Here is a 17,191-nt window from a genome sequence, read left to right as displayed (position 1 = left end):
GATGATCATCGGTTATGGTGCAAACAATGTTTTTAAAACACCAGCATTTTTTAAAAGACTCGAGATCAGAGACATGTTTATAAAAATTGAACTGGAGTCTGAGTCTTGCTCTGAGGTTTGTCCCCCACACTGCCTTTGCTTCCTGCCCTTCCCTGTTTTCCACCCTGTGTTTTCTGCTGATATAAATTGCCAGTTGGCCTCACCAGAGAGGTACTTTAGGAGCTGCCACTTCTCTTTATTAAATTTGTTGTAGCCAGCTCCCATGATAAAAACATTCTCAGTAAAAATTACGTTAAAAAGACTAAAAACCGGGGTTAAAAGAGAGAAGCGACTTGTAAGTGTCTTGCACTCTGTAAAAACGTGATAGACAGTCTCACGCAGATCGCAAAATGGGCACTTATTAAGAACAGTGGGATTAAAAACAAAAATAAAAGCGTTGGAAGCAATGGCAACGTGTAAAATTCTCCACTGGAGGTCGCCGGTCCGTTTTTTTAGGGGAGGTTTATATAAAATCCGCCACTGTGGGCTGGGTCCATTTTCACCCCACCACTGTGACCACACAATGGGGGGCCTGTTGCTCAGTCCGGACTGGTGGATGCTCTCTACACAGTTACTCTAGAGTGTTTTTTTGTCACCTCTGTGTATAGTCAGAGATATTTTAAACCTCCTTTCTTCCACTCCAGGTTTTGGGGGAGAACTGGGAGATGCCGCGCCACTCACCGACAGCGAGGGCTTCACTTTTTTTCCACTTGACCCTCGCTGCCGATGCCGAACTTAAATCCTTGATAATGTTTGCTAAAACGTCAATCTTAGTTTGGTTCTTAATAAAAACTATAAGATCGTCTGTATAGGCAGATAAAATCATGGTTCTACTAAAACCAGGATAAAACAAACCCTGAAGGTTGGAACGTATTTTGTGCAGGAGAGGTTCCAGGGAGAGAGCATAGAGCATCCCTGACAGAGCACACTTTAAAAGGAGCACTCAGACTGCCATTGACCTTCAACACACTCTCAACATCACTGGACAGCACCTTCATCTTAGCTATGAAACCAGCGCTGAACCCAAACTTCTCCATCACTTTCCACAGGAAGCTGTGTTCAACACGGTCAAAAGCCTTTTCTTGGTCTATGGAAAATGGAAATTAAACCAGTTTATGCACCTAATGAACTAGAGACATCCAAAACATCTCGAATTAGGTGGACATTGTCCACCATGGACCTGCCGGGGATGGATGACCCGCTCCATAGCCTTTTCCCAGCCTGGAGGCCAATACTTTGGACAGGAGTTTGTAACCCTCTTCTGTCCAACCATTTTTTAATTACATTTGAATTTACAATTACTAATTACACCGATTCTGGACAGAAATTCTATTATAGTCGGTGTTTATCTGATAAAACTGTGAACAAATTTAAAGAACTGCTTCCCTCTATACTTACCTCTCAGCCATGTGTCAGTACAATACAGGAAAGTTATCAAAATTTTACCCCCACATTAGTTGATAACTTAGTTAATAGTACAGCAGCTTCATTAAAAACAATCCTTGACACTGTGGCCCCCTCTAAAAAAGAAGAAGGAGATCAGAGGAGATCAGCTCCATGGTATAATTCTCAAACACACGTTCTAAAACAGACATCGCGGAAACTAGAGAAGTGGCGTTCCACCAATAATCATGACTTTCACCTAGCCTGGAAGGAGAGCTTGATATGTTACAAGAAAGCACTTAGAAATGCCAGAACTTCTTATTATTCAATTTTAATAGGAGAAAATAAGAACAACCCCAGGTTCCTCTTCAGCACTGTAGCCAGGCTGACAGAAAGTCATACCTCTTCTGACCCATCTATTCCTCTAACCCTAAGAAGCGATGATTTCATGAGCTTCTTTACAAATAAAATTATAACCATCAGGGATAAAATCCACCACCTCCTCCCAATGAATATCACATACATAGAACCATTGCCTGGTCCTGAAACCATAGAACCAGATTTATGTTTGAACCAATTTTATTCTATTGACCTTCCTGAACTGACCTCATTAGTTTCATCATGTAAACCAACAACTTGTCAATTAGACTCGGTCCCAACTGGACTTTTTAAGGAAATTTTCCCCCTGATTGACAGTTCCATATTAAATCAGATTAACATGTCTTTGTTAACTGGCTATGTACCACAAGCTTTTAAGGTAGCTGTTATTAAACCTCTGCTGAAAATGCCTACACTTAATCCAGAGGTTTTAGCAAATTATAGACCCATATCAAACCTGCCCTTCATTATTAAAATCTTAGAGAAAGCTGTTGCTAATCAGCTGTGTGATTACTTAGATAGTAACGGTTTGCTGGACAAATTTCAGTCAGGATTTAGAAGAAACAGAACTATTGAAAATCACTAATGACCTTTTTCTGGCTTCAGATGATGAACTTGTCTCTGTACTCATCCTGTTGGATCTTAGTGCAGCATTTGACACCATAGATCATAAGATTCTGGTACAGAGACTAGAACAACATTTAGGGATCAAAGGAACGGCACTAGACTGGTTCAAATCATATTTATCAGATAGATTTCAATTTGTTAACGTCAACAACGACCCCTACGTGCACATGCAAGTTAATCATGGAGTTCCACAAGGTTCTGTCCTTGGACCGATACTCTTCACCTTATACATGCTCCCCTTAGGCAACATCATGAGAAAGCACCACATACACTACCATTGTTACGCAGATGACACCCAGCTGTACATTTCTATGAAGCATGATGAATCTAATCACTTAGTTCAACTTCAGGAATGTCTCAAGAACATCAAGGCCTGGGTGACCCAAAACTTCTTACTTCTAAATTCAGACAAAACTGAGGTCGTTTTACTTGGCCCTAAACATCTTAGAGAATCATTGTCCGAACAGATAGTTACGTTGGATGGTGTCAGCTTGGCCTCCAGCTCTACTGTGAGGAACCTTGGAGTTATGTTTGACCAGGACATGTCATTTAACAAACACATAAAACAAGTCTCTAGGACAGCTTTCTTCCACCTGCGCAATATTAACAAAATTAGAAACATCCTGTCTAAGAAGGATGCTGAAAAACTAGTCCACGCATTCGTTACCTCTAGATTAGATTACTGTAATTCCTTATTATCAGGATGCCCCAGGAAATCGGTAAAAAAATCTCCAGTTGGTCCAAAATGCCGCAGCACGAGTGCTGACAGGAACTAGAAGGAGAGATCATATTACTCCTGTCTTAGCTTCTCTACATTGGCTCCCTGTAAAATTCTGAATAGATTTCAAAATCCTGCTACTCACATATAAAGCCCTTAACAATCAAGCACCTTCATATATCAAAGAGCTTATAACACCATATTATCCAAATAGATCACTTCGTTCACAACACAGGCTCTCTTGTGGTTCTTAGAGTCAGTAAGATTAGAACAGGAGATAGAGCATTCAGCTACCAGGCTCCTCTCCTGTGGAACCAGCTCCCACTCTGGGTTCGGGAGGCAGACACCATCTCAGCATTTAAAATTAAACTTAAAACGTTCCTTTTTGATAAAGCCTATAGTTAGTTCTGGATCAGGTGAGTCCTGAACCATCACTTAGTTATGCTGCTATAGGTCTAGACTGCTGGGGGAACTCCCATCATCCACTGAGCACCTCTCCACTTCTCTCTGTCCCTCCACATTCACTCATTTATTTATTTTAATACATGTCAATGACTATTTCACTTTGTACTCCCATAGTCTCTCTCTGTCTTTTTTAAGATATCTCCGGCCCGGAACCTCAGGACAACAACTTCTCCTATTACTAATTACAATATCGCAGTAATTCATTATGATATAAAATGTGTCTGTTATCCACAGTAATTAATAGTCTTTACACTGTTGTTCCATTTTTAACTAGTCAGATCTGATACCTGATGGCGCCCAAGTGTCCCCGGTCTTTCTCTCACCTACTTCCCCCCCCCCACTATCCCTCTCTCTTCTCTCCCCTCTTTTCCAACCCCTCTCTCATCTCCTTCCCCCGTTTTCTTTGCTCACCCCAACCGGTCGAGGCAGATGATCGCCCACATTGAGCCTGGTTCTGCTAGAGGTTTCTCCCTGTTAATGAGGGAGTTTTTCCTCTCCACAGTCGCCAAAGTGCTTGCTCATTGTGGGAACTGTTGGGTTTCTTTATATTTTGAGGCCCTGACCTTAGACCTATGATTTGGTGCTATACAAATTGAATTGAATTGAATTGAATTGAATTGAATTGAATTAATCCACACAGAGCAGTGCCACATGGCGCCAGTTTCTGATGTCCTGCAGGTTCTCCTTCTTGGGCAGCAGTGTAAGGACTGCCCTCCTGCAGGACACTGGCATGGAACCAGAGGCCAGACACTCATTAAAAACCTCTGAGATGTCCTTTGCAAGGATGTCCCAGTAGGCCTTGTAAAATTCCGTTGTGAGGCCATCAATGCCAGGAGCTCGCCGTCCCTGCATGCCCTCGTATCTGGCTTGGTTCTGTCAGTTCTTGCCCCGTGTCAGACAGCAGTGCGTGGATTACTTTCCCCTGCCCATTCTTTTTCTACAGGCTGCAGAAATAACTAGAGGGAGCATCCATCTATGTGATGTTCTGGAACCGAGACCTGACCAAGGCGCCCTGTACTTTACTGTCCAGCAGGTCAGCTAAAGCCATTTTTTGCTCTTGAGGCTTTCAATATAACCTCAATTTATACTCCACTATGTCGGTCTCTAGATCCTTCATAGATCTGGTGCTATCTCGTGTAACGTTAAGTGTGTGCTGTTGACACAATAGTCTTATTTGTGTCTTACCATGATCCCACCACTGCCTAAGACTGTTAAACTCACCCTTCCTCTGTCTAAAAACACCCCAGAAATAAATAAAGACCTCTCTAAAACTCCTATCAAATGTTAAAACAGAATTAAAATGCCAATAAGCACTTTTGGGTAAAATATTCCTGATAAAAACATGAGATAAAAGGAGAGAATGATCAGTAAAACCAGCAGGCATAATAACACAACTCTTAAAAATGTTTAAATTATATTTAAAACAAAAACAAATAAAACAAAAAACAATAAATACGATCTAGTCTGACTAAGGAGACCCTGCTCTCTCTGAAGTGGGACCAGGTGTACTGTCTCGAATCTGGGTGCATCCTCCTCCACACATCCACCAGGCTGTGAAAGTGGACCAGCTGCTTCAAGGTGTGCTGAGAGGCTGAATGAGGCTCTGTGTGGTTCTGATCTAAAATCGCAACTTCAGTGCAGTTAAAATCCCCCCCAAGATGTTGATAAAAACAGCAGCAAAATGGTCGAACTGAGCATTGACTAAAAGAAGCCTCCCCTCGATAAAATGTTGGCCCTCCAGTGCCTTGGGTTTAAAAGCCCGTGAGAAGAGGAAGCCCACTCCTCCACTGAGGGAGGTGTTAAAAAATGGCTTCCCCTTCCCACTCCCTCCTCCAGTCAGACTCATTATTATAATCACTGTGTGTTTCTTGCAAAAAGTAGATGTCTATTTTCTTCATTTTTGCTGATTCGTAAATGAAATGTCTTTTCTTTTGGTCTCTTGCACCATTTACATTTAAAACACCTATTTTAAAAACATCCATAGTGAGTGAGATGTTAAAAACTATAATAGAAAACAATAAGTTAATTAAAACACACATTGCTGCCTTTTCCATCACTGCTCAGTTGTTTTTTTGCTTTGAGCACAAGTTTCTTTAATCTAAAAACCTCCTGATCTATGAGGCCAGACTCTTTCTCTCTGTCTCTGTCCCTCCTCTCCACAACCGAAGCGCTTCATCACCGATGACGTGGCGAAAATCACGTAGTCGTAATCATCTACTTTAACGTGGAAGCGGAGGTTGAGCTCCTTGTTCCAGTTGTTAAGTATCATATATAGTTGTCTCCGGTAAGACACCACGTGTTTCAGTAATGGAGACTTACATCCAGACAACATCTTGCGGATCGGGGACGCCACCTTCCCGTGTCTGCACAGCTCTCTGCTGAGGAACTCATCGGTTATGAAGGGGGGGATGTTTGACAGGACTACCTTGGTTGCGGGTTGGGACAGAGGTAGCACCTGTACGAAAACGCTGTTCACTGCGATTTCGTCTTGACGACCAAGTTCACCTTCTCCACTCGTCCAGGAAAACAACCACGGCACTGTTCATTCGAGCGGCCGACACCACGCCACTGTGGCCGACCTTCTCCTCCACAGCGAGGCCGATGTCCTCCACGCTGCAGGGGAAGGTGGCAGAGATCTTAACACCGTGTTTGCGGGTGAGATGTTTAAAACTCCCGCTAGACATGGTGCCACGCTACTGCGAGATGCCGGTGAGGGAAAAAAACACAAATACACCAAACACTAAACTATAAACTACTGTGAAACAACGTGATTATTAAACTATGTGAGAAATATAACATTAAATTGTGAGAAAATAAAGCAAATGAAACGATTAAACGTTCAGTCACCACCACCAGCTCTCAGCTCCACACACTCACTCGGCCATGACAGACAGAGAGAGAGACAGATAGAGAGAGAAAGCGGAAGATACACAGCTTCATACTGTATAGTGCTGGTATTTATTTGAGTACCTGCTCAAAGGCTGTAGTTATTTAAAAGACAACTTATAGACCTTCAGGTGATGGGCAGTAGGCAGGCTCTCTCTCTTTATCTCCATCTCTCTCTCTCTCTCTCTCTCTCTCTCTCTCTCTCTCTCTCTCACTCACACACACACACACACACACACAAAACTTACAGGCTTAAGACAGGAATGTAAGTGGTCTTGATGTCATCAATGAAATACATTACAGGAGCAATATCATTGACATTAACAGAGCTGGTCATTTTCAGGAGGATCAATATGGAATAATGAGAGCAGCTGCAACTTTTCTCTCAGTCTGGAACTGCAGACTTTGTAAGAACACCATTGTATCTCCTGAATTTCCATCCCTCATAGAAATATTGGACATTTATGCTCCTGGCATTTTTTTAAAATACAACTTTGAGTTGTTATTACCCTTCCCATGAATTTTTGTAGTTTTGACAGAATGTTGTCCACAGCAGGTCAGAGTAAAACAGCCCTCAGAGCATCCATGAGTATGACCCAGCTCAACAACCTGGCCTCCTCTTCTTTTAAAAGGAACTCTGTGACACTTTGGATTTATGAGATCATCTCTGTATTCAACACTCAGGCGTTTGCACTTGGTTTTGTAGACCACAAAAACAACAAAGGTATGCCTGCTGTTATTAATTTCTCACTGCTTCATATTTTCCTCTGAAGTGATTTCAGAGTATATTCCCATTTCCACATTATGCACTGAAATTTGAACGATAAACTGTAAAGAATGATGGCTGCTGACGCTGGCATGGCTAATGTTTAACTTTAATACAATTTAACTTATACAGTTTAATTTTGATGAAACTCTCTTTCTCACTTTTAGTCGAGCAGTCTAAATTAAAATTCCTGTTAAAATAACATGGAAGTTATTCACTTGTAACATTCATATTGAGATGCAGATTACATTAAAAAATATTTGAAAGCTTCATTGCGTAATGACTAAACCAAGGATGTATTATTGAGCCTCAACAGGTAGAATTTCCACAAATGCATGATAAATATTGTTTGTACTATAACACTCTCTCTCTCTCTCGCTCTCTCCCTCTCACTCACACACACACACTAAGAAGGTGGTGTTAACAGAGGATCAGATATAGTCAACAAGTTAATACCTAGCCAGACAAGGTCGGCTTAGTACAAGCACAGACAAGACCATGGAAATATGTGCCAGATAACAGCACATGGCCAACCAGACCAAGCTTAAGACGAACACAAACCATGATAATGTGTTCATTGGTGTAAAACCGACAGAGGCAAGGTCTTAATTTAGCTTGAACTTTACAGTACCTTTAATCCTTTACTGGAGAATAGAGCCAAGAAAAACACAGTGCTGAAAGTATTAGTAATTTATTAAATCGATAACAATTTTTTAAAAATGTATATATTATTAAAAAAAATATATTTGCTGGTCATATCTATTTCAAAATCACAGCAAATTCAGTATCTGTTACGTTTGTTTTCATATTAGATTATTGCAAAACTTGTGATGAGAGTGATTATTTTAAATACTTTGTATAACTTGTAACATTGTTAAATTGATAATTGAATAGGTTAACAATAACTGAATAAAGCATTTGTACTACCCAGCACCCTAAGCCTATAATCCTCTTGTGGTAATTGTTCTAACTCAAGTCATTTATCTCAAATGGATCCTCTCCCATACCTTCCCTCTACTCTTATGCTTTTCTACTGCAGTACATTTACATGCTGTTACCATCATCTGAATCAATTATGTTGCCAGTATTTCTCAATATGGCCCTTTTCAATTACCCTGCACAAGGCAACAAAGCAGTGCTAATCCAATTAATCACGTGTAAGCAGATGACCAAGTCTGTTATGATCAACCATTTACTTTGCAGTGGCCTCTGCTTAAATGATTTCCAATATGAGACCTTTGTTTTGTGTTTATTGGAAACTACACTGGCACTCAGTAGAGCAAAAACCTCCTCCAGGGCCCAATAGTCCCATTGAAATTGAACAAAGCTGCACCAAAATAAACACACTTATAGAAATCAGTCCCCTAAATATAATTTGGTTTTTTTTGTTGTTTTTTTTTAATAAGGATCCTTAAAATTACCTGGCAAATCTGTTAAGATGTCAATAAAACACAATTTTTTGAAAGTGAAAAAAAAATGGGGATCCAGATCCGCAACAAACTTTTATGAATTCTACTTTAGGTAATTTACAACACCTACACTAAATTTCAGTTTTTGCGTTTTCCTGCAAACTAACTGACAAACAGATGAAATCACAGCACTTGGCGGAGGTGATCGTGTTTAGTTGAGACACGTTGATTGAGCACTGTGGTCAAGTCAGCCGTCATTTGCCAAAACTGCGCTTTATTTTTCTATTGATTTATTGATGTGCATCTATTTGCGCTGATTCGGTAAAGATGCTTGGAGCCTAATATGATTCAGCGATGTCTAGTTGACTGTGACGTCACCAAATGAGTTCTAATTTGATAAATTACCATTTGCTTTTTTTTTTTATTACATTTAAAAAAACCTCCCCTTATTACAACAGTCAAGTGTCATTCTTCTCTTTTCACTGATTAGATAGATAGATAGTTAGATAGACATACTTTATTCATCCCCGAGGGGAAATTATTGACATCTACCCATTCAGTCTTTGACTGGTTAGGTACTGGTCACACGATGTAACCTGTTACATTGCTGTGAAACAGTCCTTATCAGTTTTGATTATGTGCTTGTAGATACAAGTTCTATCAAAATGGTGAAATGGCATCAATACGAAAACTGTGTAAAGCGACAGTAGTGGCCGAACTAACAACTGAGCAAAGGGCAAGAAATTAAAACGGCATTTAATGACATTAGAATATGGTCGTTTCCGTTCTTCCCACAAATGTCCAAACTGACGGGGAATGAAAAACCAAAGTCACTAGTATTTCCCATCGATGGCGGCTGTTGATAATACAGTTCATATTCACAATATCAGAACTTACCCAACCTCCGAATGTCAAGGCTCCCAGTACAGCTCCCATAGCTGTCCAGTTTCAGACCAAAGGTTTGTAGTAACAGTCCCTAAATCCGTGTTCTTGCTCCCGATAATTATGTGTCCCTCCAGGATGGGTTTAAAACAGAGCTGACATCAATTGCTGGACCACAGGAGTTTAGTCTGAAATCCTAATTACGCCTGGCAAGGCTGCCTGAGTGAGCAGCGCATGACGCCTGCGCCATAGGGTCTGCTTCGTGTCACGGGCGTCTGTTGTTCACACAGGCATCGTGTCTTGCAGCAGAGCTTCCATTTGGGTTTCTGATATGACTGATATTTTTCCTGACGCTACAAATGTGGCAGCTTAAACTTTGAGATTCACATAAATGCTGTTATTTGTTAATCTTCAGAGGTCTACATCAATCTATACAATCATCAGACCCAAGTCCACAACTTTTCAAAATTAAAGCTCTGTTGTCGCATCCAATGCTTATACCGAGCGGAATTGCAAAGTGAACGTTATGCTTTTACTTTGAAGGCAAATCGCCAAACAGGAAAAGATTATATGAATGCTTTTGACATGACTGAGATCAGCACCCGTGTTGTGTAAAGCTGCCTCCCTCCGGAATTCCAGAGATCTATTTCTCCGCAGGGACTGTATGTGTGAACAGGGTAACCTATTTGATGATCCGTAGTTTAATAATAGAGAATGTGAAAGAAAGAAAACTAAAATGTGCGCTAAAACATTACATGAGCTTAAATAAGCACTCTTCATCAGCCCCAAATGAGCTAGATAACCACTCACATTTTCAAGTGCCTTTGTTGTGCAATAGAGATGGGCAATATACATCAGCAAATTAATCCTAACATACTGCTGGAGATAAGTGCATACACTTGTTTTAGTTATTTTAAATTGCCAATAAAGGTATCCTTATTTCAACAGGGTGTTATTTTATTTAAATAGATCTTTTAAAGATCAGTTAAGTTACATGGTTTACATTTTCAGCTTCTTAACTTTTTATATTATCTCAGCTGTTGTGCCGATGACTAAAAGGTTCAGTGTGTAAGATTTAGGTGAAATGGATCTAGTGGCAAAAATGTAATGTAGAATAATCATAGTGATGTTTTCACTCGTGTGTTTCATCGAAATTGTAGAAATGGTTGTTTTCTTTACCCTAGAATGGCTTCTATTTATTTAAATACTTTATATTTACAACAGAATCAGATTTATTGCCAAGTATGTTTACACATACATGGAATTTGCTGTGGTGTGTTTGCGCAATTATAAATATAGAAAATTTAAAATTGCAAACAAAATTAAATAGAAAAATAAAATAGAAAATACTATAGGCAAATAAATAAATATACTGTGAGTGGGAGGGATGTGCATCGGGAGTGGGTCCTCTTTACGGAGGCCGCCATGTTTTTAACAGAAGTCCAAACTGGACACATTTGTTTGTTTTTTTAAGACATCCGTAGGCTTCCACAGGATCTCTTTAATGTTTATAAGGGGAGGGTCAGGTGAGGGGTATTCAGCTGCAATATGCAATTTCACCACTAGACATCACTAAATCTTACACACTGAACCTTTAAATTCCAAAAGCCAAATATAAAAATTTGCAACACTTCCTGTACCCATTTCAATATACAAGCTCTCCAGCTATTCTGTTGACTGAATCCATTTATTCATTTTTAAAAAGCTTTTATTCTTAAATATTTGCAGGGGATGCACGGCTTCATACTGTAAAGTACTGGTATCTACTTCAGTATAATATTTTTAATGAAAATATGGCACAGGGGATACATAGAAATTACATTTTAACAGCAAGAATCACCATTAACGCCCATAGAAATAATGATGGTACAATCAGACGTACTCACTGGGTCAAGTGAAAAATATGCCATAATTTCTACGTTTTGATGTCTTTGAACTATACAACAAATTAGTAACTAAGAACAGGAAAGACATAGTAATAATAATAAAAAAAAGATCTAACGCAAAATAAAAAAAAATAATCCAATAAAAAAAGAAGAAAAGGGGTGGGGTAGGGTGGGGCCCATCAATCAGGATGCAGAGAAGGAAGAGAGTTGAAAAATGTTAAGAAAGATTGCCACTTGTTAAAGAACTTTGCAATTACCTCACAATCAATATTTAATGTTCTCTTGTTTTAGAAAAGACATTACCTCACTGAGCCATTGAGAGCTGGAGGGAGCTCTAGTGGACTTCCAGTGACGCAGAAGATGGCATCTGGCTAGTAAAGAGGTAAAGACCAGAATGTTGCATGGAAGTGTATCGGTTATAATCTTCAGGAAGCCCATATATTGTTATGTGGGTACAAACCGTTATAGTTATTTAAAGTATTTTTGACATAGTATCAAAGTAGGTCTGCCAGGAGCGAGATAATGATGGGCAAGAATAAAACATATGGGTTAAACTGTAGGATGAAGAATGACATTTGTTGCAACTGTCAATGACATTGGGATATATAAGTGACGGTCATCCCGAGAAACTCATCCCATAATTGATTTGCAGGAGAGAAAGGAAAAGTTGGAAACAAAGATTTGATAGAGTGTCTGATTTGAAAATATCTAAAGAGATGAGAGGAAGGGCGATACAATTAACATGAAAGGTATGCAAAGCTCCAAAAAATACCATCCCTATACATGTCTTTAAACAATTTCAGGCCTTAAGCATGTCATACAGGTGGAGTCTGTGAATGTAGGTCGGAATAAGTGATTCTTTAGTAAGGGAGCTAAAGTTAAAGCTGAAGTAAATTTGAACTGTCTTCTAAATTGGTACCAGATCTTGAGGGTGGAAATTACCACTTGGTTATTTATAAACCCAGAGGGGTGGTTGGGATAGAGGTGGTAAGTAAAGCTGACTGAGAGGAAAGGACACAAGACTGTGCCTCTAACTTACACCAGGGTGAGTCGCTTCAGTTAAACCAAAATGAAATTTTGTGGATGTGTGCTGCCCAATAATACAATTTAGAAATTGGGGAGAGATAATCCACAATTAAATTTTCATCTTTCCAATAATGATTTGCTGATTCTGGGTGCCTTTCCACACCATAAGAGAGAAGACATTTTTTGATCAATAGTTTAAAAAAAGCATTTTGGCAAAATAGGGGGAGACACTGAAACAAAAACTGAAATGTTCATTTTTACTGCATTAATTCTTCCAAACAACGAAAAGGTAAAATTTGATTTTGGACATCAAAGGGGAGAAGTTGGCAGAAAAAAGAGACGTTAATGTTCTGGTCACATTGATCCCCAGATACTTGAAGCCAGATGGGCTAAATTTAAAAGGGATATCAGTCTTGTGAAGTTGTAGGGCCGAAGCATTGATAGGATAGCATTCACTCTTAGAAATACTTACTTTATACCTTGAGAAAGAACCAACTGTCTGTAGGAAGGATAGGATAGCAGGTATAGAATGATCTGGATCTGAGACATACAGTAATAGATTATCCGCGTAAAGTGATAGTTTAAATTCCATGCCTGATCGAGATATCCCAGCGGAAATGGAAGAGGACCTAAAATAAATTGACAAGGGTTCTATTGCTAGGGCAAATAAAGGTGACAAGGGACATCCCTGTTGAGTGCAACGCATCAAAGTAAAAAAAGCTGGATTGAATGCCATTGGTGGAGATGCTGGCTTGTTCGGGATGCATAAAGAAGGCGTATCCATGAAATAAATATATTTCCTAGCCCAATTTTATTTAGAACAGCAAGCAAGTATTCCCATTCTACTCTGTCAAGCGCTTTTATCGCTGTCAACAGAGATCACAACTTCGGGGAGTTTGTGGTGGTTTTAGAATAGCTAGTATTTAAGAGGGAATGGACATTAAAGAAAAGCTGACGCCCTTTTATGAATCCAGTTTGTACATCTAAAACAATAGTTGGGAGAATATTTTCCAAGCGATAAGCTATAGCCGTAGCAAGGATCTTGCCATTTATAAAAAGACAGAGGTCTGTATGAGCTGCAGAGATTTGGGTCTTTATCTTTTTTTAGAAGCAGGCTTATGGAGGCTTGTCTCATAGTAGGAGGGAGATAGCCATGCTGCAGAGTGCAACTTACTGTCTTGCACACGCAAGATACAGTAAATCGCATGCGCAAGATACATATAGATGAACGCATCTATATGAAATGGATTTAAAGAGCGGTCATGAGTTGTGTTGTAGCCAATGATTTATGTCTGACCGCTCTTTTAGTCCATTTCATATAGATGCGTTCATCCATATGTATCTCGTGCGTGCAAGTTAAAAAAACCGACATCCATGTCACCTCAAGGGCTCTGTAGTAATTTTTTAATTGACTGTTTAGAGGGGAAAATTAAATAAATAAAATGAAACGGATTATGACAACTTTACACTTTTGAATGGGTTGTGGTCATTGTTTCCCTGTTTACATTTATAGCCTGTAATTCAATCACTTTTGTTGTTTTTCTGTAGACATTAATAAGGACTGGCCAGAACTGTGGACTGCCAAACAAAAAGAAGATTTAAATCCAAGATCCCCTGGTTGGGATCCAAAAACAAAAAAATGGGTAAGTTTAGGTAGATTGCAATATATGTTAGAAACCCAGTACTGGGTTTATTTAAATTTTACGACAGTGCACTTTTGAGTTTATTTGATTGGTTTTGATGTGTGGAAGAGAATGATTATGACACAAGGCTTCCTTTCTTAGAGGTTTCTTTGTGTACACAGGTGACTGTGGGCCGTAAACGACTAAAGTAACATGGTGGCTGCCTCCCTATGGCTCCTGTCCTCAAACCTCAAGCTCCTGTCTCTTAACCCACCTTCTTCCCAGGTCTCACACTAACCTGAGGACGAACCCCTGTCTCCCAGCCTAGCTGGAACTGACAACAGTGACACATGCCCAAACACTGACCTGTTCAATGACATTCTGTAAAAATTGTATTACTAAACCATCAACACATTTTAACAGTCAACATTAACATAACTACCAGTCTGTTATAATATCTTTAACTCCACAACACAAAATATATAATTCTGAAGATGGACGTTCATTGATAGATGTCAAACAAAATTCACACATAAATATGTGGTGTGTTCTCATGGAAACAGTGCAACAGTGCCTGTGATCGCTGCAGAATTAAATCAATACAGAACTCTCTGTCATGGTCTGGGTTGTTTAGAGTTTTGTGTTTGCTTGTGTTTGTTTTCCCCCCTTCTCTCTTTTTTCTTTCAGTGGAGGTGTTTGTGGTGACGAGGCGGAGCTGATACACTTTCAGGTTGCACACCTGCAACTCACTTCACCTGCATCAAGCCTCTCCAGAAAAACCCCCTCACCAGTTCATCAGGCTGCCAGATTATTCCATTCTGTCCCATATGGTAGTGCACCTCAGTCTTCGGTCTCGTGAGTTTTTTGTCTTTGCCCATGACTCTTAGTTAATTCCTGCCCTTTTGTTCTTTGTTTGCAGAGTGCCACGCTTTGTGTTTTTCTGTGCCTCGGGTCCGCTCGCCTGTCGTCGCCACCACCTCTTCAGCTTTTTGTTGCCGCCACCTCTTTAGTTTTTCCCCTCCGTTGGTGGTTGTTTTTTGTTTGTTTATGGACCTACCCTTTTGGAAATAAACTCTTTTGATCTGTACCTCCGTGTCCGGCTCCACACTCTGGTCCAAACCCAAAACGTAACACTCTCGCTCTGTCAGTCTTCGTCCTGAGCTTTGCAACGAACACTCTACATTGAGCAACTCTCTGTATCGTAACATTTACCATTTACAGTCCTGTACTTTGTCGAATATTGTCACGTACAACTTGAATTTTTTTATGTAGTTTAAACTCACATTTCACCCCGTAGCCCTTCCCCTCCTTTTTTCAACAACAACCTTTAAAATATCGCTAGCGTTAGTATGCTAGCGTTTTTTTCAAAACGGTCTAATTTAGTGATTTTAACGCTAGCGTTAGCATGCTAGCGATTTTCTTAAGGTTGTTGTGGGAAAAAAAGACCATAATACATTGAAACGATATCAAACTAAGATATTATGAATATTATCGTAATTTTTACAAGCATGTGTAATTTCATGTTACTGAACTTAACTCTGTTTCAAGTGGAAAGATAACCCTCGAACACAAGGGGTGATAATGGGATATGAAACTGTAGAATGACATTCTCACACACACAGACAGTCACGACACTTGGCCTCGACTCTGCTCATGTCACACCATGAGGAAGAGGAGCAAGTTATTAACACACACACACATAAACATTCCAGTACTACATCTGGCCTCGACTCTGCTCATGTCACAACGTGAGGAAAAGGAGCAGTAAAGATGAAGCTTGTGTTTTCTTTCTGTGTGAAGGTTCTGGGAGTTTCAGCTGGAGGACTACAAAGACCCTGAGTTCCTCCCAATGCTCAATCTGTTCAATCAGGTGAGTCCACAGTCCTGAGAAGACGTCTCAGGAGTTTGGCTTCAATTGTTACATGACTCTTGATTTCTTCTGTAAGTTCGTCCAATCTTCTCCTCACATCGTCATCCCTTGTTATAGGTCTGGGAGGTGAGCAACAGTTTGAAGAAGAGGGACATTGAGTTTGAGGCACGGCAGTTCCTCAAGTCCCCAAAGACCAAACCTCCTAAGATCAGGTGAGTTGAGTCACATTTCACACATTTAACACCTTGTTTGTGTGTTTGTGTACATCGCTCCTCCAATACTTTTCATTTGGTTACTCTGCAGTAGTTGTTTTTTGTCTGTGCTGTTGTGAAGTACACAAACTTTCAATGACTGTAACCTACAGTAATCCAGGGATCATCAGTTTGGCTCAGAAATTCTCCAACATCCTGAAGGAGTGGCATCAGCAGCCCTCACCTCCAAACACCTGGGCCCACAAGAGGTGGTGCTGGAGTAGGTTCCTAAGGTACTTCAGGGCTTCTGGCTGCCTCCTGAAGGCACCTGCCTGAACATGCCAACCCAGCACCTCAGTGTTCTGGCTGTTAGCCTGACCAACGCAGTTGAGGACAAGGTCTCCAAACCTCTGCCCTCACTGCTCCGTGAATTCAGCTTCAGCCGCTCCACCAGAGACAAACTTGTCCAGTCAATCCTGGACAGTGTGATACAAAGCTTCACTCGCTAAATATTGTAGCATAAAGTGATATTGTTGTTTTTCATTTTTCACTTGATTTGTCTAATGATAAATGTTTTTTTGCATTGTAGTCTGTCTCTATCAGTCATTTTCATTTGGTGCGAACTGCAACAGGAAACTAAAACTTTGATTTCATTTCATATTGTTGCCCTGGTCATCCTCTCAACTCAAGCTCCAATTACTCCTTGCTTAGCTTTCAACCATATTCAGAAGTTTTCTGAAAACATCTTTTACAAAAGTAAAAGTAGCAACACCACATTTTGAAAAAGTAGCAAGTCAAGTATTCAAAGGCTTACCAGAATAAATTACATAATTATAAAAATTGATAACAAAATATGAATATACCTCAAAAACCTTAAATGTATTTATCTCATTATTGATAATGGTCCATCTCAAAATAATGAATGTTATATATATCAGTATGAGAAGCGATCCATTAATAAATACATTGTTATCATGTTGCAGCTGGTAAAGATTGAGCAACTACTTTAGAAGACTTGATAGCTCCAATGTTGAAAAACGCTT

The 17,191-nt window shown here is 39.8% G+C and overlaps 1 protein-coding gene across 3 annotated transcripts in view; it reads right to left on the bottom strand.

Moving 5' to 3' along the window:
* LOC109643244 (serine incorporator 1) overlaps nt 1-9,967 on the bottom strand; it is a 66,621-nt gene extending 56,654 nt beyond the window's left edge. Inside the window, exon 1 of one of the 3 annotated variants that reach the window (XM_069514463.1) lies at nt 9,569-9,967. In XM_069514463.1, the coding sequence (XP_069370564.1) occupies nt 9,569-9,607 (39 nt within the window). In that variant the 5' untranslated portion in view covers nt 9,608-9,967. The remainder of the gene's footprint in view (nt 1-9,568) is intronic. The other 2 variants (XM_069514452.1, XM_069514441.1) reach the window with 2 other exon arrangements.
* Between the last annotated feature and the right edge of the window lie 7,224 nt (nt 9,968-17,191).

The sequence above is a fragment of the Paralichthys olivaceus genome, chromosome 2, assembly GCF_024713975.1.
Source record: "Paralichthys olivaceus isolate ysfri-2021 chromosome 2, ASM2471397v2, whole genome shotgun sequence".
Classification (NCBI taxonomy): Eukaryota; Metazoa; Chordata; class Actinopteri; order Pleuronectiformes; family Paralichthyidae; genus Paralichthys; species Paralichthys olivaceus.
Note: the sequence above shows the minus strand (reverse complement) of the source record. Positions and strands in the feature narration are given on the sequence as shown.